Source organism: Anopheles ziemanni, chromosome 3 (assembly GCF_943734765.1).
Source record: "Anopheles ziemanni chromosome 3, idAnoZiCoDA_A2_x.2, whole genome shotgun sequence".
Classification (NCBI taxonomy): domain Eukaryota; kingdom Metazoa; phylum Arthropoda; class Insecta; order Diptera; family Culicidae; genus Anopheles; species Anopheles ziemanni.
Window position 1 is genome coordinate 52,528,182 of NC_080706.1, and position 26,749 is coordinate 52,554,930.

The window sequence follows — 26,749 nt, forward strand, 5'->3', positions numbered from 1 at the left end:
GACGGATGAAAAAAACTGTTCTGAAATTGTTGGTAGAGTGGTTTGCCAATGGAAAAACATGAGCCGCCTTGAAAATTAATCAAGAACCGATTGTTTTACCGTCACATCGAACCGAATGAAGCGCATGATTGAGTCGCATGTGGATGCTGAGCCTTTAATGAGGGTCTCAATTGGGGCGAAAATATTGCTTGAGTAGCATGACCTATCATGCATGCACCAATTTTTCAATAATGCGAACAATCAAAGTACTAACTACTTACTGACCATTGTCAGTAAGGCACCAAGATGGTTTTGGCATAAGTCCTTATGTTAAATGATAACTTTGGCGTAGGATGGTGCACCGCAAATAGAAGCATTCAAATGGATTCAAAAACCACTTGACAAGTTGTTTATGTAACGGACGCATTCCAAATGAACACAACAAGATGAGAAAATGGAAAGGAGAGCAAAAGGGCACGCCACCGCAAGTGATGGAGGATTGTGTCGGATGTGGTTAACTATTTCTGAAGTGGCTATGCACATGGGTATGATTTAAATTAAGCATGTCAAAATATTCTATAAGTTTTTCAACGTTTCGGAATTGAATAAAAAAGCTAAGTTAAACTTTTATTACATTTATTACTGTTCTGGGTGTTTTTTTTTCTTTTGCATTAGATCACCTTATTTTGCCTAATTGCCCCCCTTACATTTAATGTATCTCTCTTATAAGTGTTTCTCGCGCAAAGAGCACAAGGTTGCAACGATGAATGTCCACGTCGAAAGCGGCATTTTTTTCTGGCACACCGACCGCATACAATGCATGCAGTCACGAACGAGGACACGGAAAAGGTGACCGCAACGGTTCGAAGTGTGATTGATATAGAGACGTTTTGTAAGTTAGGTGGTGTGTGTGTGTGTGTGTGTGTGTATTTGTTGTAGAGACGCGTCCATATTATTCCCTGATTACCCGAACGTTACATGTTTCACACAAACCCATTGACAACGTTCAACGGTCATCACTGTTTATAAAGTGTATTCAATGATAAAATAAAGATATTTTTGCTCCCCGTCGTCAACGGGAGCCATTGAATGTACCAAATAAAGCAGCACCCGCTTAAGCGATCGGGCGAATTAAAAATGATTGATCAAAACAAATTTCACAAATTTTCTACTAGTCGACTGTATGTAGCTGATAAAAAGCTGTCGCTTAAGCTTCTACAAAATAGAAATAAATAAATATCATTGCAATGAATTTACGACGCGTGTAAATTTCAAAGATAATAAACTTATCAAACACAAAAACGAAGCATAGTAAGTTCAATAATGTTGTAATGTGAATCGTAAAAAAAAACAATCGCCAATGAAACAAACTAGGATCGGATGGTTGAGCTTGCAGTTCTTCGACGCATCGTACATATATATAGATTTTCCTTCGAATCGTCCCTAGTCTAGCTTGTGAGTGAGTGTTAATGTCGTGTTATGCATAAAAAAAGAAAAAAAAAATGCTATATATGATTTGTAACTGATAAGGGTTTATATTATTACTTATTGTTTTTCCTATGGCTCGTAAGACTTGATTTGCACACAAAGAGAGATAACACTCTCTGTACATTAATGTATATATCTAAACGAAAAATTGCCGATCTCCTGTTTGTTATCGTTTTCTTTTTTCTCTACCAAACGTCTTAACAAGGATTGAATTCCATCGTTCGATCGAGCTACCTAAGAATCCTTCGGTCCTGCCACTGAGCAAGAAAAACTAATTATATCACATCATCAAACGTTTCCAATCTAGGATTCATCTCTGCTACTCCCACACCAGACGATAGCTTTTTTTTATTATGCCCTTGCTAAGTTAAAGTTAGGTTCTAGTCTAGTCGGTTGACAGGCCTTCTCCTTCTCCGTTTTCAGGTCGGTCTTCAATGGATTAGAAATTTATTTCTGTTGGAAACAAAACAAAAAATTATGAAAATAAAATCGGTCTGGATTCAAAACGGTCGTTCACAGAAGCAACAAGGAACCGTTACTCACCACACCATTGGGTGAGACATGTCCTCCAGTGGGAGCGAATGTTCTTCATCCAGCGCATCATCCTGTTGTGCGTCACACGGCGGAGACTTCTTCTCGTTACTCACATCTTGCCCCTCGTCGGTGGTGATCAAAGGCAATAGGTGCGGATCGAGCGCGTCCTCTGAGATCCCGCCGGTAACGGCTGTCGATTCGCTACTATCGCCAGAACTGGAACCACCCGTCACATTGCTACTACCACTCGAGGAGGACTCGCTGTAGCCGCCTCCATTGTCGCTGCCAGCAACACCGCCGCCATCGCTATCGGAATGCATGCAGTACTCCACGGCAACCATCGTCACTGCGAGCGCATCAGCCTCTTCTTCAGCACGTAGCTGTCCCTCTCCCATCATTGTATCATCCTCCTCCTTCGCGTAATTGTGCGATTGGTTTCCGTCAGTCTCCGGCGCGGTACTGTTGGAGCTTTCTACCCCGCTGGAAACGGTGACCACCCCTCCGGTGGCGGTGGCACCACTTGCTACCTGACTGTGTGACGAAGAGTTGGATGATGTCGAGGAACCCGATGACGTGGACGATGAAGATGACGAAGACGATGATGAGGTGGACGTCGACGAGGAGGACGACGTTGATGAAGAAGAGGAAGAGGTTGACGACGAGCCGGACGGACAACCGAACGCATTCGTCGTCGACAAAGTGCTGGACGTCGTCGAACCTCCGGCGGGTGTGGCGCCGCCATTGGCACTGTTGGTGCTAATGGCGGTGAACGGATAGTCCGCTTCATCGAGCCCCTCCGGAGGTGACAGCTTGGCTAGCTCCTCCCGAAGCTGCCGATACTGACGACGCAGTACCATCGCATTGAACGAGATCGCTCGCCCGGTTCGCTCGTTTTGCAGCGGATTGCTCAGTTCCGTGATCCAGTCCTCGATTTGGGCACAGATTTCGTTGCGCTTCAACCAAAAGTGCGCGTGGATGACCTCGCGGAAGCACGGGCACGGATGTCGAAGTTGCTCCAGCATCGCGTACCGCACGCACGCCTGGTAGATGTTGCTGTTGTACTCGCGGGAACTGTGCGTCCCCGAGGGTGTCCCGCGGCTCCGTTCGAAGCCCGGCTCGTTGAAGTATGGTTCCGGTACCAGGATGAGGCTCTGGATCGACACGAGCACCTGCAGAAAGCTGGACGTGTGCGCGTTCCACTTCTCCTCCGGCCGCCCGTGCCAGGTGTTCAGCACCGATAAGCAAACCTTACCATCGTTGTAGAGATTCGGGTTGAAGCGGACCGTGCTACGCCCCGTCGTCTCCAGGTTGATGTTCATTGGCGAGTTCGGGTAGTCGGGAGGGAAGTACACGTCGAACTCGAAGCAGCCGTTCGCGTACGGTGTTTCGGCGGGTCCCGTGATAAGCACCTTCATGATATCGAGCCGGTCCGTATCGCACCGCACAAACACGGAGCTACTGTAAGAAAGCGGTAAACTGGTCGAAAGGGTTACCGTTTCTTGTGCCAAACGCTTAACCCGTCCCGGGTGACCTCGATCTCCGGCCATACGAACGTTCGATTCGAAATGGTGCGATATCGCAAAACGGTATCCATTCTCCGATTCAGCAATCATCTCGAAAGTATCTGTAAACAATACAATAAAATCAGTTGCCTTCCTTTTTTCATCAAAAACCAAAAAAAAAACCTTCCCTGAATCATACATACCAAATTGCAGCGCTTTCATAATCTCCAGATACCGCTCCTCCACCGACTTTGTGATCGGACGCGGTATCAACTGCTTTTCCTCTTCCTCCGCAGCGTTTGTGGCGTCCGTATTGGTCGCGTTCTGGACCAGAAGTGAGGTCAGCTGTATGTCGTGTATCATCAGTGCTAGCCCTTCGTCGTCGCCATCGTCCAGGCTAACGATTATTTTCTGCGTTTGACCTTTCAGGTTGGACTTCTTGTTCACTCTGCAAAAAGGTGGAATATGAAATCGCATAAATAAACTAGGCGTTTGGGAGGGCGTTTTGGTTAAATACACAAATACTCACTTCAAACGACTGGCGTAGGTATCAACGCACGCTTTCATGTTTGATAGCAATCCCGCGATGGACAATTTGCCCTCGCTAGCACTCTTGTTTACCAATAGTGTGGCCAGTTGGTTCGAGAGCGAAATCGCCCTAAGCAGTTGCAGGATTGCTCGGTATAGTGGGATGTGTCGGGTTATGTCTAACACTGAATGGCGGGAAATTGTAGGGAATAAACCATCATTAATATGATATTTAGTTTTTCTTTGTTGCTATTTAAATTTTCAATTTCATCTACCGACATTTACACTACATCACACAAATCTGTCCCTAGCAAGCCAGAACAGAAACAAATGCCATCTTTTGCAAACCGTATTTATCACTCGCTGACTGAAAAACACATTTGCACAGATTTTGACAGTTGACTGACTGACTGAAGGCTTTTTATCGTTTGCAAAGGTTGCTTTGTGCTTCATATAAACCGTCAGACTATTTGTATTTTCAAATTTTCAAGAATAACAGATGAGTTAGTAGCACACCAGCGAAAATTAATGTAGTACGACAAAAAGGTCCACATTCAAACCACAACAATCGGCTTACCTGAATCGTTTCGCAGATAGGAACTGAGGGCAGGAATGAGACAGCTTTGCTGCAGTAGATCCAGGAAGATCGGTGGCAGTTCAGGTAACGATTCGTGACAGTCTCGGTAGTTCAGTTGCTCGTCATTACCAGCGGTTACGGTATACTTATTGCATCCAGGATTAATGTAGCTCGACAAAACCTGCGTCGGTATCAACAAAATCGATTTAATTGAATGATGTGTGCATTCCAATTGTTTAGTTTTATTTGTTTACAAACCTGCAGCAAGACGGTGACGTGTTCTTCTTCCGTTTTCTGACGTAACAGCGCCTGCTCCACGTTCCAAGATTGCTGCGTTGAGCCAGTGCCAAAGCCGGTTCCCTTGGCCCAGTACATATGCCCCTTGTCTTCGGCGTTTAGCTGTTCTTCAGTATTGGTGCTGGCATTACCGGTTGTTGTCGCCGACGTCGATTTGCCGTTGCCGCCATTGGCCGTATTGCTACCACCCACAGCTGGAAATCCAATGTACACAGATCCGGTGTTCTGCATCAAAAGCAAATAAATAGAAGAAACATTGAACACTTCAAATTCGTAGAACAATACTTGGCATATATGACGCTTACGTTGTTCGTTGGTGGAGCATTACCACCGCCCACAGATCGCGAAGTACTAGCAGTGCTGCCGTTATTGTTGTGATGCGTGAAAATGCTGAGACAGTTCAGTACCAAGTGTATCGCGCCAACCTCGATTACCATGCGCCGCAACAAAACGCCATCGTCGGTGGTCAAGGGTGAACTCTCCAGCAGCTGCCGGAATACCTCGAACGGTAGCGTCGGCAGTGAAATCGACAGCGGAAGATTATATACCTCGTGACCCTCGCCGTCCCCGGTCACACCCAGTGTTAACCGCAGGAGACACTGCGCTCGTACGGTGTCGGTGAGCAGCACCTCTGAATATGCGGGAAGGCGCAGGAACAACGCGAAAGCCGCCAGAGAGTGCTGTGGAATCACCGAAACGGATTGCGCCTTCGGGGAGGCCTCGGCGACGACATCATCCAAATCTTCGTAAATTTCATCCATCTGCTCGAGTTTTACCCACTCGTTGCCGATTCCACCACCACCATTGCCACCAGTTCCGCTAGTTCCAGCACCAGCGCCGCTGCCACCCGCACCCGCTGGGCTACGATCTTTGTCCAAATAGTGTGCGCTCGTCTTGGGCATCTCCGGGTAGACGGTCGGGAGATAGTGCGCTAGTAGCGAAAGTCCACCACAGCTGGAGAATATCTGCAGCGGTGACGGTTGCGGCAGAAACTCGGTGGCTCGCATATAGGCCGGAGCAGATGGCGTGCCCGCCGCCGTACTTCCCGACGATGAAGACGACGCAGCCATCGTCGAAGATGGCTCACCGCAGTTGAGATCGTTGCTTACCGGTTTATTTTTACCATCAACCTACAAGTAATCAACATGTAGCACAATGTATGGATCGAATTCGCACTCGCAAAATAAAGAAACAATCTAAGTACTTACCAGGTTCAAATTGATGCACGGAATCGAAAGAGAAACGCCTGCCCCTTTCAGCATCGTTAGCAGCTGTGAGATGGTCGTATCGCTCGTAATAATAACCTCCGGGACCGATGGATGCGTTAGATACATACCATCCGACATGGACAGCCTCAGGTCGTCCATTTTTGTTCCTACGTTCAAGCAAGAATATAATTCTAATGTCATACCTCTTTTTAATTAATCGCCACCATCCGCATGCTACTTACTGTACAATGACATCAGATCTTTCCGCCGCAAAGTGGTGGCCTGATTTTTGGCCTCCTTTAGTCGCTTATCCTTTGCCGTAACACCCGCCGCAACACTCAGGAACTCCAGTCCCATACCCAACTCCCACAGCTCACCTTCGCCACGATTACCCCCCATGGCCAAGGTAGAGGATTGACCACCACCACCACCGGATGATATGGTCGAGTGCTCGCTTGTACCGACTGCAATCGATGTTCCGGATGCCGACGCCGCACCCGGTGGTGTGGATTGAGCGGGCGGCAGAGGAGGTATAACCGTTGGCAAAACCGGCTGATACACAGACGCCGCGCAGTGATCCAGTATGTCCTGACACTTGGCGGTGGTACTTAGCTGGAACAGCATAAGGTGCGCGTTCGGACGCTTGGAGGGATGGTTCGCGATGGAATTGTATAGACAGCCTCCGCTCGAGGCGTCCTTGCTCTGCATCAGCGGCAGATCGCTTCGTACAGCCACCATAATCTTTTCACTTTCGAGCAAAATTTGCAACACAAGTCGTCGCGTGAAGCCCGAAATGCAGTTTCTTGGGGAAGCTCCCACTGGAATCGAGAACATACCACCGATGTTTCCACTGGTGCTGGTGCTGGTGCTGGTGTTGGTACTGCTGCTGCTGCCGCTGGTATTGCTGCTACTACTAGCACTTGCTCCAGTGTCTTCCAAAGGATCTGAATTACGTATTACCGAGATGAGTTTGATCGTCAGCACTTCTTGATTCCTCGGGTGGCACGTAGTGACACGCGATAGGAACTTGATGAGGCAGTCCTCCAGTTCCAAGCAGGACTGGGTCGTTATTTCGCGACTAATGTTTGCCAACTGGCTGTTGCATAGTAGCAACAGCAGTGGCTCCCAAAAGGTTGCCCCCTCGTGGCTTCCAAGCCAATCGCGCATGTGACCTTCGGAGCAAACTTCTGTGAAGAAGCCCAGAATTTCCGTCACCTTGCTAATGTTCACCATCGGATAGTTTCGTGTTGCGTCCGTGGAACCACCGTTAGCTGTTGCTCCAGCTGCCGAAGCTGCGGCAGGCTCTGTGCCAGTCGAATCATTGCCACCACCACTTCCACTCCATTTGTCGGCGTCAGTCAAGCAACCTTCAGTGGATGTATGATGGGTAGTGGCACTACTGGCATTGGAGCTGGTTCCAACAGTTCTGTTGGTAACCCTAGTTGACATCGACCGCCTTTCGACACAATCAGCCGCCCGTCGGCAAAACTCCAGCAGCACCGAGTTGAGCAATTTCGGCAACCCCGAATCGATCAATTGCTGTACGGCCAACGGCGACTGGCAAGCCATCGCAATCGTTGCCAGCTGACTGCGGGACAGATCCAACCGGCCAATGTCTTCGATCACCAGATGACTGTACCATTCGGTCGTGTCCGATTCCTCCTGCTTGCTGTCATCCGTTCGTCGTTCCCCATCTTTGCGGTCATCCGATATCGAGGCGGTAAGGTCGGTGGACAAATTCGGCACCAGCACACCCATCCGGCGTAACAGCATCGTAAAGAACTCGGGCCGTATGCAGCAAATCGAACAAAGCAGCGCATCTAGCGCCTTTTTCAGTGGCCCACTCTCGGTGTGCTCCAGTTCCTGCACCCAACCGAACAGCACGTCGAAGAGCTCGCGCGAAACCATGTCCACCAAGTTCGGAATCAGATCGGTAGCGTACGCTTGCCACAGGATTGCGGCCAAACACCGTATAAAGCCGCTGTACGGATTGGTCGAGTGAAGCGCCAGCCGGTGGTTTCGCGAGACCACATTAGCCCGGAAGCGCTCGTACAACGACAAAACCCACTCCAACATGGCCTGCAGCCGATCGGCGGTATGTTCGTTGTTTTGCATGGTGCACAGTTGGTAGAGCAGATCCGCGATCGAGTCGTTCGACAGCTGGAACGTCTGCGGAATACTCTGGCGTAGCAGACTGTTAATCAAACGTAGGCCCATCTCACGGCTGTGCAGACCCAGCTTCAGCAGCACCGTTTCCAAGTTCTGCAGCGTATCGTTCGGACTGTTGGGCGCAATGTTGAGCAGAGCACAGCACGCTTCCATGAACCCGCTAACCTCGTTCGCCGCGGCAATCACCCGATCCGAGAGCTGCTGGTCGGCGTAGCAAATCGTCACGCTAAAGCACTGCGTCAGGATGCGCAACCAGGCAAGGCTGGTTCGGGCCGCCACTCGGTCGTCGTCATCAATCGCTCCCGGAATGAGACCTCCTGCTCCTCCCATTGCTCCTGCAGCACCTCCACCGCCGTCCGGAGCACCCATACCGTAAACATAGCTGTACGGGGAAGTGTACAATGTCGATGTTCCGACTCCGTTGAATACATCATTCGACGGTTTCATGTTGCCCGTCGGGCCCACTGCGCCTCCGAGTAGTGATACACTGTTCCAACCGCTGCCACCACCTGGTCCAACCATCGGGACCGGTAACTCACCGAAGGTCGTCGTGCCCAGGATCGATATCTGCGTCAGGCCAATGTTCATAGCGTCACGCGGCCGATACAACCGAATGATCACACTGGTGGCAATCTCCGGCTGAGCAAAGCGCAACCGAATGCAAGTCATTCCCACCGTCGAGATGGGTTGTGTAATCGGAATCGGACCAAGTATGTTGTCCCGCGTCACCTCGATCGCCACGGCCGACGGGCAGGAGGCGAGGGTTGCCAGATGTGGCTGCAGTTGAACCTCCTTCAGCAGCACGGCCGTCGGTAGCGTGAGCGTCAGATCGACGTGCGATTCGTACGCATAGAAAATGTAGCTCCATGCTGGATTTCGCGCACGCCGATGGGACGCGATTGGGGCCTGTATCAGCACGTCGGCAGCTTGCACCGACTGGTTGTCCGACGTGATGGTACAGTACGGTGCAAAGTTGATCAGCCCTTCTTCGTTGCGCGGCGTGGTTACGATAGGGGTACTCTTCTTGGATGAACTACCGGAAGCACCACCGCCACCACCTCCACCGGCCATTGATGAGGGCATTCCTCCCGCGCCAGGAACGCTTCCACCGGTGCCGGATTTCGACAGGCTCTGCATGATCATCGATACCAAACTGGGTTGGGTGTTGATCAGGGCCCGGTTGCTGCGTACCAAGCTCTCGCACAGCACCTGGATGCCGCCGAGATCGGTAAAGATTGCCACAGACGCGGGCGTCCCCAGCACCTTCAGGATGAGCCAAAGGAATGGCTCCGACAGATGCAGCTTGGGCATCGCATGTCGCACGTTCGACGTACCGTTGATGTACTCGAATAGCGGCCTCACCACTAGCTCGTTCTCGGACGCCTTCTGGCAGAGGACCATCAGCAGCTGAAATATCGCATACGGCAGCGTACACGAGCCCGAGTTTCGGATCGTCGAGGCGCTACACTCTCCATTATTGACGGTCGCTAGGATGGGAATCGAGGCGGAGGCTTGGGTGCAGTGCGAAAGAGCTCCCATTAGCCGGTTCATCGTCGGCGAGTGCTGCAGTACGGTGTCCGCAAAGCAGGGCACCTTCGGTCGCGTATCACCCGTCGTGTGCTGCTGTTCCGCTTTAATTTCATCCGTCTGACTTTCGCTGGAAGTGTTCAGATTATCCGCAACACCTACCCCAGCACCAGAGCCAGAACCGCCACCGCTGGCACCGGCGGTCGAGCTGTGAGACGTACCATCGCCAGAGCCTTCGCCGCCTACACTAACGCCAGCGCTACTAGAACCAAGATTCGTGTGCGGGTTCTTGGTAGTAACAAGAATCGATGCCAGACGCAGCAGGTCTACCAAAAGCGAGCTATCGGTGACATAACGGCAGGAACGACTGTTTTCCGAGTTGAACACGGACGCGAACAGATTACCAAAACGCATACCGCCACCGGCGTTATTTGGCTCAACCGACTTTTGGCAATAGAGTTTTTCCACATTGACAACGTTGTTATACACGAGATGGGCTTTAAGAATAAAAAAAAAAAAGAGGGAATAAATTATAGGACCGAGTACAGCCTACGGTCATCGACGAGTCTACTTACAAACACACTCAATGACGCTCATTGCCACGCCAAGATCAGTCTTGTCGTACGGAAAGTTAAGCAGTTCCTTTATCATCTGACTCTGAGCATCGATCGGTCCCTGCTGGTTGGCAATAGCCCCGCCAAACTGCACCAAAGCGAGCGTGACGCGCAGCAGTGTTTGCTTAAGCTTCTCTTTCATATTGCAACGTATCTCCAGCCAGATGAACAGCTCCACCACCAGTTTGCAAATTGTCGGTCCAGCCTGCAGGTCGGTCCAGTGCGTCGACAAAAAAGGAAGGTTTAGAATCGAAAATACATCCCCAAATGAAGGTGCTCTTAACTCACATAACGACTGCTACAACCATCCTGGGAAACCATGGATTGATCCACACCGGAAAAGAAACGCAGCAACATCCGCTCAAAGTTCTCATCGTTCACGATGAGGCTGCCCATCCGGCGGAAGTGATTATCACAGCTTGTCTCGTTCATGTCCTTGCAATCGGTCACCTCGAAGTGTGGCTTGCACGCCAGTATCAAACAGTGGAACCCGAGGCACCAGGCACGCAATTTGATGTTCGGATGGGTTGCCAGTGCCTTCAGTAAACCATGGACCGCCCGGTCACCGAAAGGAATTTTCGGAAACGAATACGGATTCAGGCCAGCACCACGACTGCCCGGGAAACTCTCGAGCGTTTCACCGTTCAGTGTTAGCCATAGCTGGAGGATCTTCTCCAGGTTTAGCCACGAATCAACCAGGTGCAGATCGGACAACACATTGTCGAACACCTCCGTTAGCATGCTATTCGTTTCACCGGCACCCTGCAAGTATTCTGGGCCGGACCACGCTTCGACTATGCTCTCCGGCCAGGCAGGAAGTGGTTCGGTGGGTTGAGACGTTACCCCCAAGGTAATCAGCTCCGGCATGAGGGCCGTGTGGGGTAGGCTGGTGATCAGATTGTAGGCGGCCCTTGTAGTCAATCGTCGAAGCACTATCTCCACGTTCGTATCCAAACCCATCTCCAACCTCGAGTCCATGGCGAAGGAAACGGTTCTACGGAGAAAAGAAGAGGGACAGCTCAATAAGTAACACAAACAAATAATTAGCAATAAACCATTCGTCCACTTACTTGTTGGTGAAAGTAAATTTACTCGCAACCGACGCTATCGGTGTGAGATCTCGTTTGAGGAAGCGCTTCTCGCGCGATGAAAGTATATCGTCGATGATAAGGATATCCTCCATCTCAACCGCGTCGTCGCACTCCACCACCGACGGAAGCTGGTTTTTGGCCACATCGGCGTAACTCAGATCGCAAGTCACCTGTTGCTGTGGGTGTTGCTGCGGCTGCTGCTGTTGCTTGTACGGTACCTCCACCGGTGGCCGCATCGATGGTAATGTGGACGAAGTGTGATGATTGGACGTACTGCCAGTACCACCGTTAGCCTCGTCGCCAGACGACTCCGATGAATCATTCTCGTCATCCTTGAAGCTCTTGTCGGCCTCGAGTACGTCCTGCAGCAAGCAGGTGATGGCATGCACGGCCCAAGGCTGCTGCTGATTCTCCCAAACCGCGATGCGCACGAGCTGCAGCAGCTGGTTGGTGGTGATTATCTTCGACAATTGCAACGCCGGTCGGCATGCCAGCACCAGGCGTGCAATAATCTTACACGTGATCAGAAACAGATCCATGTTACAGGTAAAATCCATGCTGAGCAGCAACCCGATAAGACCCCGTATCACCACGATGATGTTGCCGATTTTTACCGACTTCAGTCCACGATCGAACGGCGTTTCGTTCTCGCTTGCACCCGCCGTGTCTGCGGTCGATGTAGTCGACGAGTGTCCGATGACACGATCGATGCCACGCTCGAAAGAAATTTCCCGCAATATGCGCTCACACCCTCCACCACCGCTGCTACTACCACCCGCAAACTTTCCGCTTCCACCAGCCTTCGACGAGGCTGCTACTCCACCACTGCTACCTAGGCCATTACCGACTATAATACCGACCGGTTCGGTGCTGCTGCTCGAGGGGGCGGCAGCAGCGTTCGCTCCGGGATTCGATACCGTGCCCGAAATTGCCCCGTTAGCGTCCATAGTCCACGTCGTTGGCGCAGCGGCATCGCTCGTCGTCGGAGCGGTCATCTTTTCCTCAAGTACCTTCATCTTGTTATTGATCTCATTGAAGTAGTCGCCGAAACTCTGCTTAATGTTGACGGTCAATTTCTTCAGATTGTTTTCCTGCTGCTTCAGAGCCATTTCAAGTTTTGATGTACCTGTGAAAGAAGAAATTTTAACAGGAAATAGTCATGAGAATGAGTCATATATGAAGCGAATTTGTTTGTTTAGTACCTAACGAATTGATTGCGTTATGTTTGTTAAAAAAGTCATACAAAATCAAAAAATCCAAAATATTTCCTCAACACAGGCCGGAAGAAAATATTAATGAAAGGACCACACTACGGAACTCTGAAAATTCGGGACATCCGGGGTGTTATGCCAGTTAGAAAATAATTTCACGAGCCTTGAAGCATCCCCTCTGAGCTGTGGGTTTCAGTCCCCCAACAGAGACCGAACCACATCTGAACTATCCACATAGGTAAAAGTAAAAACGACTAGTAAGCCAATAATTTACATACATGAAAAAACAAAACTAATTGTTTTGTAAACATACGAATTGTTTTGGACTTATCAGTGTTAAATAAAGATTCCATTAGTTATAATAAAACGAAAAAATTCTTACAGCACTTACACGACAGGGAACTGTACTGCTTAGTTTGCAGCAGCCGTTTCTTGAAGGTTCGCGTTAGTGTACGTAACCCGCTGTTGTTGATGTTCATGCGCGCTTTGACGATGTCGGTTTCGCCGGACATGAAATCCCAGCGTAGGTTGCTCTGATCTTTGCGACCTTCCGTACCGTCGTCAAGACAAACCGACAGAAATAGCAGAATCCAACCTAACAAGTTCAAATCGGTAGTGCACCAGATGCTCATCCCCGATGCGCCGCTCGTGGCCAATGGAGCGAGCAGCGTTGCTAAGCACCGTAGTACGGCATCGATGACAGTCGTACGGCTACGTCCAATGGCGATACTTCTTCGCCCGAGATACGTCAGCAACAGAAACACGCTGTAGCGAGAGGAAAGAATGACTGGTAGTGAGTAAACAGTTGAAGAAAGAAAATGTAACCAACTCCGTCACAGTACACCTACCGATCCTGTGGAAAGATACGATCGTTCTGCGACGAGTAGAGCTGTAGAAATTTGTCGGCAATGAAATCGCCCCACCACGGCTCCAAACAACACACCCGCACGAGCATGGAACAGGTCGCAAGCTGAATGTGCGCCTCCCCGTTGATAACGAGCGTGTCGAACAGCAAGTTACACAGCTCCTGGTCTATTTGCTGACCTTTCTGTTGGTGAAACTGGTCGAGGCCACTGAGCACCAGCGACACACTGCCGAAGGTTGTAATCAACTGTAGTACAACCTCGATGAGACACTCGCTCATGATGCGTAGTTTGTCCGTGTAAACCGAGCTTAGATCCGAACCCGGCTTCAGGGGTGGTGGTTGGGTCGGGAGCATGAGCTGCCCCAACAGAGGATGGTTCTCGCCGAGCGATGGTCTGATCCGATCAATCACCCTTCGTATGACGTTCAGTTGATGCTGAAATCCGATGCACTCTTCGTACGCCGCGATTACCTTGGCGTATTCCAAGCTGCTCGTACTGTTTCCACCACCACCTCCGGCTCCGGCATACGAGTAAGAGTCAGCATTGAAAGCGCCACCGAATGAAGTGTCTTTCATGCGGCTCAAGAATGCGTGCATGTGCGCGATGTTGGATGCGTCGCTGTTAAAGTAGGGCACGAGCAAATCCATGAGCTTGGTGCTCGCCAGGCAGTAACGACAATGGACATCGTCGTAGAGGGCTTTGAGAATTTTCAGCTGTACCGGCAGGTTTGTTTTCCTCTTTTCAATCAATTTAATCACTGTGAAGGGGGAAAAAATAGTTATCATCAATCACCATTGGAAGCAGGATGGGTCAGTAGAGTAGTAGAGCAAATAACACCTACCTGGATCGGCGTACGCTTCCTGGTCCAGAATGACGATATGCCCAAAGAACGAACCCATCGGAATGCGACATCGAGTGGCCGACATCCCGTAGCGTCCGGTTATCGTTAATTTCAAGTAACGACAGATAGGCGGGGGCTGCAGATCGCTGAGCACGAGCGCCCGCGAATGAATATCCTGGGACACGACGAGACGCACACTGTCCGCTTCTTCCTCGAAACACCACACGTCGATTGAAAGCGACGCCAAATCGGCGAACGCCGGAATGATAACATCCGTCAGCATCACCGGTGCGCCAAAGTCTAGCGTCACATATCGTATAGCACCGGAATGCATGCGTTCCACGACGATCATCTGTTTCGGGGGGCTGCTTAGCAGCTTGTGCCACGGTAGACCTCCCGGCTGATCGAATGCGTTCTCCGCATCGTCCGCATTCCGGTCCTCGATAAACTCCTGTATTTTGTTGTTCAATGGAGGTGAATGAAGCACTCCGCTGCTACCTTGCACTGTTGCCGCATCCCTGGGATTTAACTCTAACGGCAGTTTGACCTGATTCGATTCGGCAGGCAGGACATCATCCTCCAGGTAATTTTGGAGCATCGCATTGAGATGTTCAGTGTGCACAATTTCATACGTTACGGGCGTCGACGAGAACTCAGCCGAATCAGCAACACCCGATGCTTCCGCAGTATCGGCAACAGTAGCAGTCACTTTTTCTTCGCTCGGTGTTACGGTACCGTCTTTTGTGGGTGCGGCGGTTCCGTCTATTGTGGGTGCGTTGTTTTTAGAGGCATCGGCGAAGAAATCTTCCTTCAGCTTGATCTGTTGGTGCACGGTGCGCGATAGAAACCCGGACAGCCCGACCGGATCCGGTGCGGACGGGTTGATCGCGGACATCTTTTTGTACTTCTCCAGGGCGGCGTAGAAGATTTTGTCCACCAGTAAGTTTTTCACGTTCGTCATCACGTTTATCGTGCTGCCACCAACTCCCAGGTTGTCTTTCTCCTGCCCCCCTTTCGGGTACTGTTGCTCAAGCATATCGCACACAGCGATAGCTTTGGCACTATTCCCAAGCTTATCCTTCAGGTTCTGAATCATACTGTTGAGGTTGTCTTGCTCCATGGAACCCCAATTGCCGGTAATAAGGGAATCGTGCAACAGGACAACATCATCACACGCCCCACCAGCATTGAGTTTACTTGCATCAACTATTCCCACGTTTATGTCGCTTATTCCGTGCGCATCAGCCGCCCCGCTGATGATATCGTTGATGCTTATATATTTGTTGCCATGCTTGATGTAGACGGGTACGTCTGTGTTTCCTACTAGAGTGCTGTTCCCAGTAGCGCCAGTTCCAGAAACTCCAGTTGCAGCAGTGCCACCAACACCGCCTCCACCAACTGCAGTGGCGACACCAACGCCACCACTACTAGTCCCATTGGCACCACCGCCTCCGCTGCCGAATCCGTTAACCGGGGTGCTTGTGCTGGTGCATGTCGTAATTCCATTTGCATCGATGCTCTCTAGTCGTGTAGCATCCGACGTGGCGCTGCATGCGTAATGCAGCGGTTCTACCTCCAACAGCCCGATAAAATGCGTCCCTATGCCGCGACTGCGAAGCTGATCCGGCAGACACTTAAGGTCGGCCCCATCCGCGAAGCACATTAACCGCAGATCAATCGACGACGTACCACCACCACCACCACCACCGTGCAGCGATGAAGCAGCGGAATGTAGTCCGGCTCCTGCCCCTCCTCCTCCCCCAGTCATCATGTAGCTCATGCTCTGCGCGGGAACGACCTTGACTGCCGTGCAATTGCTTCCGGCCGGACATGTTCCATTACCACCGGGGCCACCACCATTGAGCACATTGCCCGGTATACAGCCAAACGGAAATGCCCCACTGGCAGCCCCGAGGCGTCCATCCAGTGGCTGCGCATCAAACACCTCCGAATCGAACGGGGCGCCGTGTAAACCGAAGCGTGTTCGCAGCAGTGCCGTGTAGGGATTATTGCGTTTCCGCAGTTCTTCCGCAACCGTTTTCAGCAGCCCAATGCAGCGATCAGTCACTGACTGGTGGTTCTCGGGTGCCGTTGTGCCAGTAATAAGCAAGGAAAACCAGCGCAATGCGCCGGCATGATTGGCGTTCACTATATCCGGCAGGCAGGCCACGATTGCGTCGTTCAAAGATTTTTCGAATGAGCTGCACGTGCTTCGGTCGACCATATTTTGAGCGCCCCTTGAAAAAAAAATGAAAAATGGTTCAATTATGTTGTTATACACAAAGCAAAAAGTACAAAGTTTGACTATTCACTTTATCTATATGATATACAGGGTGAGTGACGAATTTTTGCAGTGAATTTAAGAAAATTATTTGTCATGTTTGCTTCACAATATTAAAACACTAATAGCACTAACACTGGTATTGTGTTAGGTATCACAAAAAAATAACCAGGTAACAAAAACGCGACGATGTCGAAACAAGAGTGCAATCGATCAGACAGCGTAATTTTATTTCTCGTCGGAGCAAATGTGAAGGCGTTTGTTTAGCCGGTGAAAGTGTTGGAAAAATCAGTTCACGTGGTATTTATATGGATAGAGCACACTAAAACATGTCAAGTATCTCAAGTTCGAAAAATAATCGTAGATCCTGATAAGAGCACTGTTTAGCCCAGCAAGGCATCGTTAAACTTCGATACCGGGTCGATAAATTCCGAACGGGTATTTTTTGAACTTCTTTCGCGAATTATCAGATTGGTTTGTTTTGCTTTTTATAGATGGAGATAACAAACAGACCTTCATTCTGGCAATTTTTTATTGCCGTTTAAAAATCCTCCAATTTTTTACATAAGTTTGACGATACTCTTATAAATTCAACGGTACTCTAAAGAGGTTTAATAAGTAGTTTTGAAGATCAAGAGTGCAAAAACTTGAAAATTGTCAATTCCTACACATTAATAGACCGTACAATGTCCCCTTTTTTAAATCAAGCGCGATGTAAAAAATGGAAACGAACGCAATCAGTTCTATGAAAACAAATAAAAAGAAAAGGATCCTCTCATTTACACGGTTACTTCTGCACAATTTTGCACATAAGGCTGTTTAGATCTTCGCCTGTGAATTCTTACCGCCTCATATGGAAACTGAACAGTGTTGTGTGTTTAGTTTTCTAGTAGTAACATTATAATCCAGGCAAGTAAACAGTACCTGCCAGGGTCGATCAAAAAGCTACAACATATACAATTTCAATAAATTATACAATTTTAAGATCAATTATCGTGAAATAAGAATTATAAAACATCACTAAATGTGGTTGATCTTAAATCTTAAGTTTTCATCGAGTGTCATACTGTTATTGTGCAATCCCCGTTAGATCAAATTTGTTTACAATTTCAAGAAAAAATGTGTTACCAGACGATTTAAATTTTCGAGTTGAAATTATGAAAATTAATCAGAATTCACAATACACCACACCAACTTTGCTGAATTACCCAACCCGGAAAAATACCACGCTGATAGATACTCACTCTAACGCAAGCGACAAAAATTTCACGCATTTATGCGCAATACTGCGATTCGCAAGCACGATACACTGCCGAATGATCCGCTCGAGGTGCTTCTCAATGATCTGCACGCACTCTGTTTGCTGCCAGTTCAGATCTGCAGAGGCGACGTTGCGTAGCTCGGTCGGAGCCGGCCGCTTCGCGAAAGGATTCTTCGGGTACCGATAGCGCATCATCCGAATCGTTACAATCCAGATGAGAATGTCTAGGGCAAGATTTTGCTGCATGATCATGATGTTTTCATCAGCCAACGGCACTTTCGTTTTCGCTGACGAAGAACCCTGCGATGGATCTGTTCCAGATCCTATCGGTCGTTCCGGATGGAGTAGCATGAGTAAATTTTTCAGCAACATATTTGATTCCAGCATCGCAAGCCGTTGGGCGCGCTCGTGTTCCACTTTGTAGACTTGGCGCGTAGCACGCACGGTGATGGAAATTTCGTTCAACCAATCGCAACCTTTAGAATGGGACGAGAAAAAAAGAGAGTTGTAATTAGCGACAAATCAGAATGTCGGAATACGATCTTGCTACACCAACTAATTTAGCCATCGTTTTTTAAAATCGCAAAAAAAGAAGTAAAATGTTAGTCTTCAAAACATTACAGAGGAGTAAGAACTAAAAATTAAAAAATGTACAAAAGTAGAATACTCTCAGGGAACATCAACTACAGAGTGCGTTTGTTTATTTTTTTTTTTCACAAATCTGATAATCTGATAAGCAGTCTACCGATATAAATCCACTAAAACAAAATTCAAAACCTCATCTGTCCCACACAGACCACGGCCAAAGGGAGCAGCACCATACTACGCACACAGAAGAAGTAGAGTAAAGGAATACTCCTCCAAAAACCATAAGGAAAAAAGAAAACATAGTTGTTGTATGTTTAAAACAAATTTACCTATATAGAAATCATTTTTGCGTGTCTTAACATTCCCGGACGAGTCGGGGAAAAACGAGACGCTGCCCCCATCCTTGCCGTGGCCAAAGGTGGAACCGTGGGAGCTCTGGGCCGACATGTTCGCGAAGGACGTTAGCAGTATGCTCGTGATGCCTTTCTTGCGCACCGGAACTGCGTCGACCGATAGAGGAGAAGAGAGTGCGATGAGGTACACAATTTCCGATGAATTCCACATAACATTAGGCACGTTACACATGCGTTGCATCCGGGTTGTTCCCGGGGGTCCATGTTGGGGAGGCAGGGGAAACGTTTGACAAGTTTAGTTTTAGCATTATAGATCAGCGTATCAAAATTGGAGAGGGCAATGAAACTGTTCCACATAACTTAAAAATGTATTCGAATATCCCCCACGCGATTAAATGTGGAACACTCATAACAAAGGGGTTTAAGAAAAGATGACCAAGCATATAATAAAAGGATACTGAAGGGTGTAGTAGAGAACAAGAAACAATGCAAAAAACGGAGGAAAATCGTGCCATATGGTAACCACAGTAAGCCCATGGAGGAAGTTTGCAAATCTCTAGGATTTGTTACCAGTTTATCCAAATATGGTCAACCCAAGACCACCAAAGAGTCACCCGCCCTTAACTCACCTCTGGTTTTACTTTGACCATCTTTTGACAAATCCGTCATTGTTTTGATGTGTAGCAAGTAGTTGCGGCCCTTAGATTTCAGTAACTTCGGGCTGGTCAGTGTCACGCAGCCTCCCTGTTCGCTAAGGTCCATACAGGAAGCGAGCTCGATCGGTCCGACCACGATTTCCGCATTCCGTGCCTGCAAGTACTCTTCACTCAGAACCGGATTCTCGACGAAGTCTTTTGAGATTGGAAGGAGAATAAATAAAGAACATTATTTGCTCGGACGAACAAACACTTGCTCGGAGCACCATGACAAAAACATACTTTTACCCTCGCCTGCGCCAATGTTGAAGTTGATCGATTCGTCAACGCGATTAATGGATTGTGTCTTGCGGCGCGTGCACAACCCCATTGACTTCTGCTTCAAAAGGGTCACCTGTATTGCCGGCGAGTTCGCGCACGGTTGGTAAAGTGAAAATTTGAAATCGATGTGCCCGAGCGAGGTACACTTCGGTAGATTCAGCTCAATAAGATGCTCGTCCCAGGTGGACCTATGGTATGCGATGGAGGGAGAGAAAAACAAATATAAATCAATTGAGAATTAGTTGCTGCTGAGGAGAAGAATATTTTGCCAGTTAGCTTCTACTCACGCATCGTTGTGCAGGCGCCAGGTTTTGGTAAGATGCGTATCATCTCCGGGACGCAAATGCTGGGAATTGCGCCGTTGCTTTTGTGCTTGCTCTAGCTCGCTCCAGCATGCCGGCACCTCCGCTGAATACGGTGTCAACATTTCACTGAACAACGTTAGTGAGTACAACACCTTCAGGTTGTTCACGTTGCCCACATCGTTCCGGAAAGCCAGCAACCATTGTAGCCCTTCGCCATCGGGATGCTGCTGTTGCGCCTGAGGGCCACCAGATGATCCGGGAGCGGCATTCGACATCGAAGAACCGTCACTGGAATTTGCGATTCTTTGCGCCTCGGTACCGTAATTGCCCATCGTGCTTCCATCCGCACCACCACCGGAGCCTCCATACGACAACAGGCCGGAGCGTTCCATTCCGGAATCCAGAGGGGCTGTACCATCGGCGCCGGTCGAAACTACAGGCGCAATCGATGGTACAACCATCTCCTCGTCCCGTTCGTCACTCGAATCGGCGTCCAAATCGTAGAAAGAGTAGAAATGCAGGCAACCCTTCAGGGTGCACCCGCACAACCGCTCCAGGCTCTTGCAGTATGTGGCCGACACGAACCGATCGTCCTTTACCGACGCTTCGGACAGAATCGAAAGACTTTTCAACGACACGATGCGCAACTTTCCATCGGCGCACGTCATCACAAAGATGCCCTGCTCCGTGTCCGGTCCACCGAAGTGGCGTCCGGTGCCGTCACATTTTGGCAGCATCGTTATTTCCAGCGGTGACTGATCCTGCTCCAGGCACTTCACCAGCGGATCATCCGATCGCACCAACCCGTCTTCGTTCAGAAAGTAAAGGTAGAGAATTGCATACCATCGGTTGGTGCTGCTGTTATTGCCAGTTGCCAGCTCCTTTTCTCCCAGCTCCTCTTGTTTTTCCTTTTCCGTGCCCTCTAATGTCGTGCCCATGGCGGCAGTATTAGCATCAAGCTTTAGCACGACCAGCAGGAACCGATTGTCGCTCGAAGGGACGGTATCCGAGATGTAGTAGTGGTCGTGCGATTCTACAAATATCGGTGGCAGTTCGATGTACTGCAATGGCATGCAACAGATATCCTGATCGGACGAGGTGCTGCTTATTCCACCTCCTCCCCCTCCACCATCACCAGTTCCCTCTGCACCACCGGAACCGGTGATACCCGTGGCAAGTGCATCGGACACAATATTGATCGAGCTAGAGGGTGGCACGGCACTAGTAACGTTCGAACTGGGTAATATAAGGCTGCAACTATCGCTCTCGGTGACATCTGCGACGGTTACATGTTTCTTTTTGGATTTATTGGACTTTTTCAGCAACTGCTCCGCCTGTTTGATCAAACCAGTGCGCTCATCAAGCACTAGCACTCCTTCGTCTTCCAAACTCTCCAGAATCGTGGACAGATTGGTTTTCTTCACATTACTGCCACCACCAACACTCCCATGAGGAGGATTGTTTGACATTTTTATGCCCATCGATGGCGAGCCCGGACCCGAATCATCGACCTCCGGATCCTCGATGTTGTAAACTATAAGCAGAAGCGTCGTCTCTGGTTGCGATGGAGCTCCGGACAACCGCTCAATCGGCACATTGGTACCAGCGTACTCAGCTTCCTCATCGTCCAGCGGCTCGATGCTGTTGACGCGCACCGCAGCCACTATCTTTGTGCCAAGCATTTTTGGCTTCAACGAAAGAGAAGCTCGACGCTGCAGCATTCCACCGCCGGAGGACGTACGGACAAAATAAGCCGCCAGAGCCGTCAGCTCGATCGAGTTTACCGTAGCGCGCAGACTGATCGTGGTCGTCGTGAGAATGTCCGGGTGTAGTTTCACCTGAAACTCGTAAACCTTTGTGAGCTGCCGTTCGATGTTCCAAACCGTAACGTCCCCACCCGGATTGCCGGTGCACAAAACCACCCCACGGTCACCGGCTGAGATCAAAGTGAAGCCACCGGTTGCCACCGCTGGACTGGTGGCGTACGTCACAGAGAGTGGTACGTTTTGCGTAAATTCGCCTTTGACGAAGGGACAGTCGGGCGAGTGTCGCTCGTGTTCGCTCCACGGTTCATCCGTTTTCTCCCAGCAAACGAGACACACGGCGCAGGTGAAGCACATCGCCCGATCCTTGTTTCCGTTTTCGCCGGGCTGATGGTAAAAGCCGGCCTGTGCCATCTGATCCGGCAAGACCCACTTGTAGTCCATGTGCGGCCACGCTTCGAACGTTTGCCGTCGGGCAGCCTCGGAGTACATCTGAAAACGCTGGACCGAATTGGCTGACTCGTTCACGCGCGCCCCAACCAGCAGATCCGTCAGTCGCTCGTTAATCGCCGAAGCGATGGCCATCGCAGGAATGTGCTGATCCAGCCGCTTCAGCTGCATCACCACGCCACTTGCAACCATGCGCAGGGACGAGTGGGGCAGCTCCAAGCAGACCGTTTCCCACTTTTGAGCCTTGATGCCACGCTTCGAGTGCGACTGAGCTTCGCTTATCTTTTGCGTCAGCTCGTTCGTAACATCGCTCATATTTTCCAGACCGTGCTCTTCTAGGTTCTGGAGGCACTTCAGAAAGAGCAGCGCTTCGGACAGCAGCAGCTCGAGTCGCACGCGATCGTCGGTGAGCGCCACCGGGGCCTGCAAGATCGTATCCAACAGCAGCACACCGTTATAGTCGCCCCGCATGCAAATGTTCCGCCCATTCCAAATCAGCATCTTATCCTGCGTTGGCAGGTACCGGCATCGTACCATGTTCGTATCTGCGTGTGCGAAACAAAAAGCGGACATCCGTCATGAAGGAAACCCAGTACTTGTGTAAGATCTCACCTGATACTCGGTAGGTTTGAAGTATGACTCCAGAGTTGACATCAAGCAGCTTCAATTCACCATTGCTCGCAATCACAAGAATCACGTTTAGAAGCGGGTGGTACATGATGGAGCTGGACTCCGTATCGACGTTCAGATATCCATCCTCCTTCAGCCATTGATCGTCGCTGCTTGCCATATTGGTGCTACTTAGCGTACGCACACACACACTATATTTCCCTTTGTAATGTTACGCCGTCCTATTGTTTGTTTAAGTCCTCCGCCGGTACAGCCTTACTGTGTTACTGTACGACGGAAGAAAAATTCCAAAGATTTGTTTTGCTTGATAGTTAAAAAGGAGATCCTGTTTGAAGAAAGAAGGAGATAAAATATAAATTAAAAATAAAGGTTCTTGTTAAACAACAAGCGTTGCAAATATAAAGATATAGAAAATCTTCACAGAAGAAAGATAACCCTAAATCGTAGCAGCCACGGAGCAGTCAGCAGCGAATCTGTCAAAGTTGAGCATGAGATCTCGCTCTTTCTCTTTCTGCATCAAAGAGGCATCCGTTCTGTTGCGATGTTTCTATTTCTCTCACTTTTTACAGTCGGATGACTGAAGGCATGTATTCGTCGAAATATTCCCTTTTTTACTGCTGCTGAGCGTTCAACCGAAAGTTGTGTCGGATGGCGACGCACATCGGAATAAAATCAATCTTTTTTTCCACACCATTCTCCCACGCCCACCTGAATGTGACTTCGTTGCGGAAACAGATTGCAAGTGATCCCACTAAACAATGCACAGGAGCAGCAAAAATGACACACCGATTAATCGCTTGCCCCAATAATCTTATCTTGCCTACAGCCCCGAGACCGTATAGCACTTACACATTTTCGATAGCAATGGACGACGACCATCGAGCAAACTTTTTCACGTAGAATCGGGAAGATACACAAGCCGTCGATTAGCTTTCCATCAGAAACGATTCGATAGCTTGTTGGCTGGTGTTTTCTGCTTCACTCAAAGAGTCTGCCTATTCGAATGAAATGATGCAAAGGGCCAAGCGAGTGCTACTACTACTTCCTCTTCGTCGGATTTTTCACTTTACTTCGCGACGCGAACGGTGCTCGAGACGTTAATAGTACAGCGGTTTGCCCCGCTTTGCTGGCCAGCCGATACGAAATGAAAACTATTGAACGCTTTCACAAGTGCCTTTTTCAGAAACATAAAATGTCAAATAATTACAGACGAGAAAATAAGTGATCCAGACCAGACGAAATCTTTTGTGTGTGTGCTACGCTGACCGTTCTGTGCTGGTTTATCACTACCGAATTGCATTCTTGCTCTTTCTTTTCCATCGCCTACTTCGCTCACACTCGTACATCAACTGCCTGATCTGTCAAACAGACATGTTCTCATTCTTCGTGCTGAATCGCAATATAGAGCTGTCTTCTTTTCACCCTGAGCCTCTTCCTCTAACACCCAGCTCTCGATGCTTAATTCCCCAGCGCCTACCGATCACATCTGCTTAGTACATCGAAATGCTTGCTAGTTGGTAAGCAAAGAATTACGAGATTTTGTGCATTGATAACCGATTACACTACCTGTGAAGTACCGGAGTGTTGTAGAAACGGTCCCTCGTGCATCACTTTGAAAAGACGAGCTTTAGAACGTTGAATTTGTGGCAGCCTCGACTACCTAGCGATTTTGCTACACGACGACTGACTGATTTCAAATAAACACAAAATTCCTATGTTCGTTCAAGGCAAAAACAACGCTAGGTGGTATCAATAAATTTTGACGTTACACACGCTGAATTTTGCTTACAACGGGCTAATTTATTGCATCATTGTGCAATTATTAGCTTGCTGTTGCGAAAGAAAGTACGATGTGCTTGAAGTGATTTCCTGGTTGGTGACGTTGCAAGTAAAATAAATAATAGAAAAAAAAGAAACGAGTTATTTGAGAAAATGAACCTTTTGAATCACTGAATAGGGTACTATAAACGCATATGGCACACACTTTATTTGACACGAGAGCAAAATTGCAATTTGCCGGAATCGTAACCGTGTGGCATCGATCATTGCCTTGTTGGTACTTCTTGTTATCGACGATTGGTCATTTTTCGTGAACTGCTACAATGCTGGATATTCCAGAACGCATTTTGAAGTACATCGAAGATCATGGGGACGTTGATACGCTCGATCTCGCCGCAGTGCTTGGGGAGGATCATCAGAAAATCATCGGTGGAGTGAAAAGCATTGAGGCAACCGGTGAACTTATCCTCAGCCAACCCAGCACGAGAAAGTCCTGGAAATTGACCTCTGAAGGGGAACATATTTTGGAACACGGCAGCCATGAGGCCAACATTTTCAAGGCAGTTCCTGCCGCAGGAACAACGCAAGCCGAACTCATGAAGGTAACGGAAGCATAGAGTGGCTTTTCAAACGAATTTGTTTATTAATCCGGTCTATTCCTTTGCAGAGCGGCAAGAACCCAAAGGCTGGATTCAGTAAGGCGATGTCCAATGGTTGGATCTACATCGATAAATCTGGCGGAGCGCCCTTGATTAAACGCAAAGTGGAAACCATCGACGACGAGGTACACGCGCATGTGAAGGCCATCGCTGAAGGGAAAGAGTCCTCCGTGTCCGATAGCGTGAAGAATGAGTACAAGAAGCGAAAGATTCTGGAGGAAAGCGTCACGAAAAGCTTCATACTTTCTAAAGGACCTGAATTTGCAACCACGCTGAAAAAACTGGAAACCGATTTGACCGTAGAAATGTTGGCCAGCGGTCTGTGGAAAGATTTGAAGTTTAAGGCGTACAACTTCGATGCTCTCGGTGCACCGCCGGGTCGTGGGCAGCTACACCCGCTGATGAAGGTACGAACCGAGTTCCGGCAAATATTCCTCGAGATGGGCTTTTCCGAAATGCCAACGAACAACTTTGTCGAATCGAGCTTCTGGAACTTTGACGCGCTATACGTACCGCAACAGCATCCAGCCCGAGACCAGCAGGATACGTTCTTTGTTTCGCATCCACAAATGAGTGATAAGTTTCCTTTTGCGCTGTTAGATGCTGTGCGAGATTCGCACCAGCGAGGAGTAGATGGATCTATCGGCTATCGGTACAAATGGAAGCAAGCAGAGAGCCAAAAGAACGTGCTACGGACGCACACGACCGGCGTTAGTGCTCGCATGCTGTACAAGGTATCCAACCAACCGGGTGGGTTTAAGCCAGTCAAGTACTTTAGCATAGACAAGGTGTTCCGCAATGAAACACTGGACGCTACCCATCTGGCCGAGTTTCACCAGGTGGAAGGAGTGGTGGCTGATTACGGAATTACGCTGGGCGATCTTATAGGCACTTTCAATGCGTTTTTTAACAAACTCGGAATCACCGAGCTGGAGTATAAGCCAACTTTTAATCCCTACACCGAACCGTCGATGGAAATATTCTGCTTCCATCCGGGTCTAAGCCGTTGGATTGAGGTGGGCAACTCTGGCGTGTTCCGCCCGGAAATGCTTCAACCTCTCGGTGTTCCAGCGGGCGTTAACGTTATTGCCTGGGGTTTGTCACTCGAACGACCAACCATGATAAAGTACGGTCTCAACAATATCCGTGACCTTATTGGACCGAAGGTAGATTTGAAGATGGTGCAAGACGGACCAATTTGCCGTATGAATTGTTAAACGGTATTTACACTAAGCAAAACCATTTCAACAATAAATTCCGCATTAAAAACA

The 26,749-nt window shown here is 49.1% G+C and overlaps 2 protein-coding genes across 2 annotated transcripts; one reads left to right on the forward strand and one right to left on the reverse strand.

The window, feature by feature from the left end:
• Nucleotides 1-1,489: 1,489 nt before the first annotated feature.
• LOC131284970 (baculoviral IAP repeat-containing protein 6) lies at nt 1,490-24,026 on the reverse strand. The gene is made up of 27 exons (XM_058313829.1): nt 23,890-24,026; nt 23,023-23,365; nt 21,801-22,955; nt 20,180-21,752; nt 19,854-20,080; nt 19,545-19,766; nt 18,892-19,062; nt 17,958-18,450; nt 16,245-16,669; nt 14,433-16,172; nt 13,574-14,348; nt 13,117-13,490; nt 12,478-12,640; nt 11,494-12,384; nt 10,712-11,417; nt 10,385-10,628; nt 7,454-10,306; nt 6,995-7,384; nt 6,356-6,931; nt 6,114-6,280; nt 5,211-6,035; nt 4,867-5,130; nt 4,609-4,789; nt 4,033-4,216; nt 3,707-3,951; nt 2,011-3,625; nt 1,490-1,920 (listed from the first exon to the last, which is right to left on the reverse strand). Coding segments are annotated over exons 2-27 (16,638 nt in total). The 5' UTR covers nt 23,201-23,365; nt 23,890-24,026; the 3' UTR covers nt 1,490-1,919.
• Nucleotides 24,027-25,062: 1,036 nt separating this feature from the next.
• On the forward strand, nt 25,063-26,744 carry LOC131286868 (phenylalanine--tRNA ligase alpha subunit). The gene is made up of 2 exons (XM_058315874.1): nt 25,063-25,421; nt 25,487-26,744. The coding sequence occupies exons 1-2, from the start codon at nt 25,143-25,145 to the stop codon at nt 26,693-26,695; spliced, it is 1,488 nt and encodes a 495-aa protein (XP_058171857.1). The 5' UTR covers nt 25,063-25,142; the 3' UTR covers nt 26,696-26,744.
• The last annotated feature ends 5 nt before the right edge of the window (nt 26,745-26,749 follow it).

Bases quoted from the DNA above. Each gene is read 5' to 3' on its own strand.
- LOC131284970 (XM_058313829.1), bottom strand. From the start codon at position 23,200: ATGGCAAGCAGCGACGATCAATGGCTGAAGGAGGATGGATATCTGAAC. The intron at 16,173-16,244 runs GCACGGCAGTCA...GAGGGGCAGGAG, and splicing joins ATGTCCGGCCGGAAGCAATT to CCGGACTACATTCCGCTGCT. The intron at 10,307-10,384 runs GTAAGTAGACTC...TTATTCTTAAAG, and splicing joins GAGCGTCATTGAGTGTGTTT to CCCATCTCGTGTATAACAAC.
- LOC131286868 (XM_058315874.1), top strand. From the start codon at position 25,143: ATGCTGGATATTCCAGAACGCATTTTGAAGTACATCGAAGATCATGGG. The intron at 25,422-25,486 runs GTAACGGAAGCA...ATTCCTTTGCAG, and splicing joins CGCAAGCCGAACTCATGAAG to AGCGGCAAGAACCCAAAGGC.